This window comes from Piliocolobus tephrosceles, unplaced genomic scaffold (genome assembly GCF_002776525.5).
Source record: "Piliocolobus tephrosceles isolate RC106 unplaced genomic scaffold, ASM277652v3 unscaffolded_37092, whole genome shotgun sequence".
Lineage (NCBI taxonomy): Eukaryota > Metazoa > Chordata > Mammalia > Primates > Cercopithecidae > Piliocolobus > Piliocolobus tephrosceles.
Genome location: NW_022321079.1, coordinates 1 through 1,583, shown reverse-complemented (window position 1 = coordinate 1,583; position 1,583 = coordinate 1). Strand labels below are relative to the sequence as shown.

The 1,583-nt window shown below is 49.9% G+C and overlaps 1 protein-coding gene across 1 annotated transcript; it reads left to right on the top strand.

The window, feature by feature from the left end:
• The first annotated feature begins 1,181 nt into the window (after positions 1-1,181).
• On the top strand, positions 1,182-1,532 carry LOC113222977 (keratin-associated protein 12-2-like). The gene has a single exon (XM_026452546.1). The coding sequence runs from the start codon at positions 1,182-1,184 to the stop codon at positions 1,530-1,532; it is 351 nt and encodes a 116-aa protein (XP_026308331.1).
• Positions 1,533-1,583: the final 51 nt, after the last annotated feature.

Below are 1,583 nucleotides of genomic sequence, written 5' to 3'. Positions count from 1 at the left end.
TTCTTTCTTTTACAAAAATTTGCCTGGTTGTTCTTAGTAAAATTTCCAGTACTATGCTGGCTTTGTTCCCAATATTAGAGAAGAAGCTTTCAGTCTTTCACCATTGGGTATGAGGCTTGCTGTGGGTCTTTCATGTATGGCTTGTATTGTGTTGAGGTAGTTTTCTTCAATTCTTAGTTTGTTGATTGCTGTCATCATGAAAGCATCTTGAATTTTGTGAAATGCCTTTTCTACAGCAATTGAGATGATCACGTGACTTTTTCCTTCGTTCTGTCATCATGGTGCCAAGTTCCAAGTGATCTGGTGTTGACCTCTTTAGGCTCAGAGATTCTACTGTCCCTGTAGTACAGGGTGCACATGGCTTTCTGCTGAACATGCCCAGAAGTCATTCTGGCCCTTGGAAGCTTCTATATTCAGCTCACACATATCCTGCTGTGGCTGTCCACGGGACACTTCACTGGCCTCACATGCTTCCCTGGGAACACGCATGGTCCAGCTTGATTTCCTTAGAGCTGTGTCACCAGGCATGAGGCCAGTGGTGTTGTCTCATCTTGGTTCTTAACTAGGAGGATTTCTCAAGACAAAGATCCATGGTCACCATTCACAGGAAATTCTCTGTGAGCCACACCCTTTGTCCCCACTCATCCTATGGACAAGTGATTTCCATGTTCTTTCTCCATCTGCTAGCTCTCTCATCCAGCTCTAAGCTCTCAGAACATCCACAGATCAGCTGGACACACTCTATTCTATCTCACATTGACTATGGAGCCTTCCTGAGTCATGGGAGGAGTGTAAACTTCTGTCATTTAAGGACCATCATCACACAGAGAGGAAAATCTGGAGATCTGAGTTTTTGGAATCTCACAAAAGTAACTCAGGTGAAATTTTAAAGAACAAAGAAGAATCCAGATGAAGACAGTAAAACACTCTGGCAGGTTTCCAAGCATACCAAGAGCTCGAAGAAGGTGCAATTAGTCATGAAACTAAGGGCCAAACAAAACCCAGAGATACCTACGACAGAAAATTAAGCTCTAGGAGACAGCACTGAGGAAGAAAAACAAGGAAGACAGGCGTGCTTCTGTGCTGTGGGGACGCCTGGGTCCAGGTATAAAGGCTGCCCAGGGAGGCCATCCCCAGACATCGCTGCCTTCTGCCTCGAGCTTATCCAGCCACACACCACCATGTGCCATACCAGCTGCTCCTCAGGCTGCCAGCCAGCCTGCTGCGTGTCCAGTCCCTGCCAGCCAACCTGTTGCGTGCCCAGCTCCTGCCAGGCATCCTGCTGCGTGCCTGTGGGCTGCCAGTCCTCCGTGTGTGTGCCTGTGAGCTTCAAGCCAGCCGTGTGTGTGCCTGTGAGCTGCAGGCCCATTGTGTATGCGGCCCCCTCCTGCCAGTCTTCCCTGTGCGTGCCTGTGAGCTGCAGGCCTGTTGTTTATGGGGCTCTCTCCTGCCAGTCCTCCGGGTGCTGCCAGCCCTCCTACACCAGCGTCCTCTGCAGACCCATCTCCTGCGGCATCTCTTCCTGCTGCTGACCACGAATCTCCAGACCCGCTGCTCCCAGTGCAGATGAGGCCACACCTGTA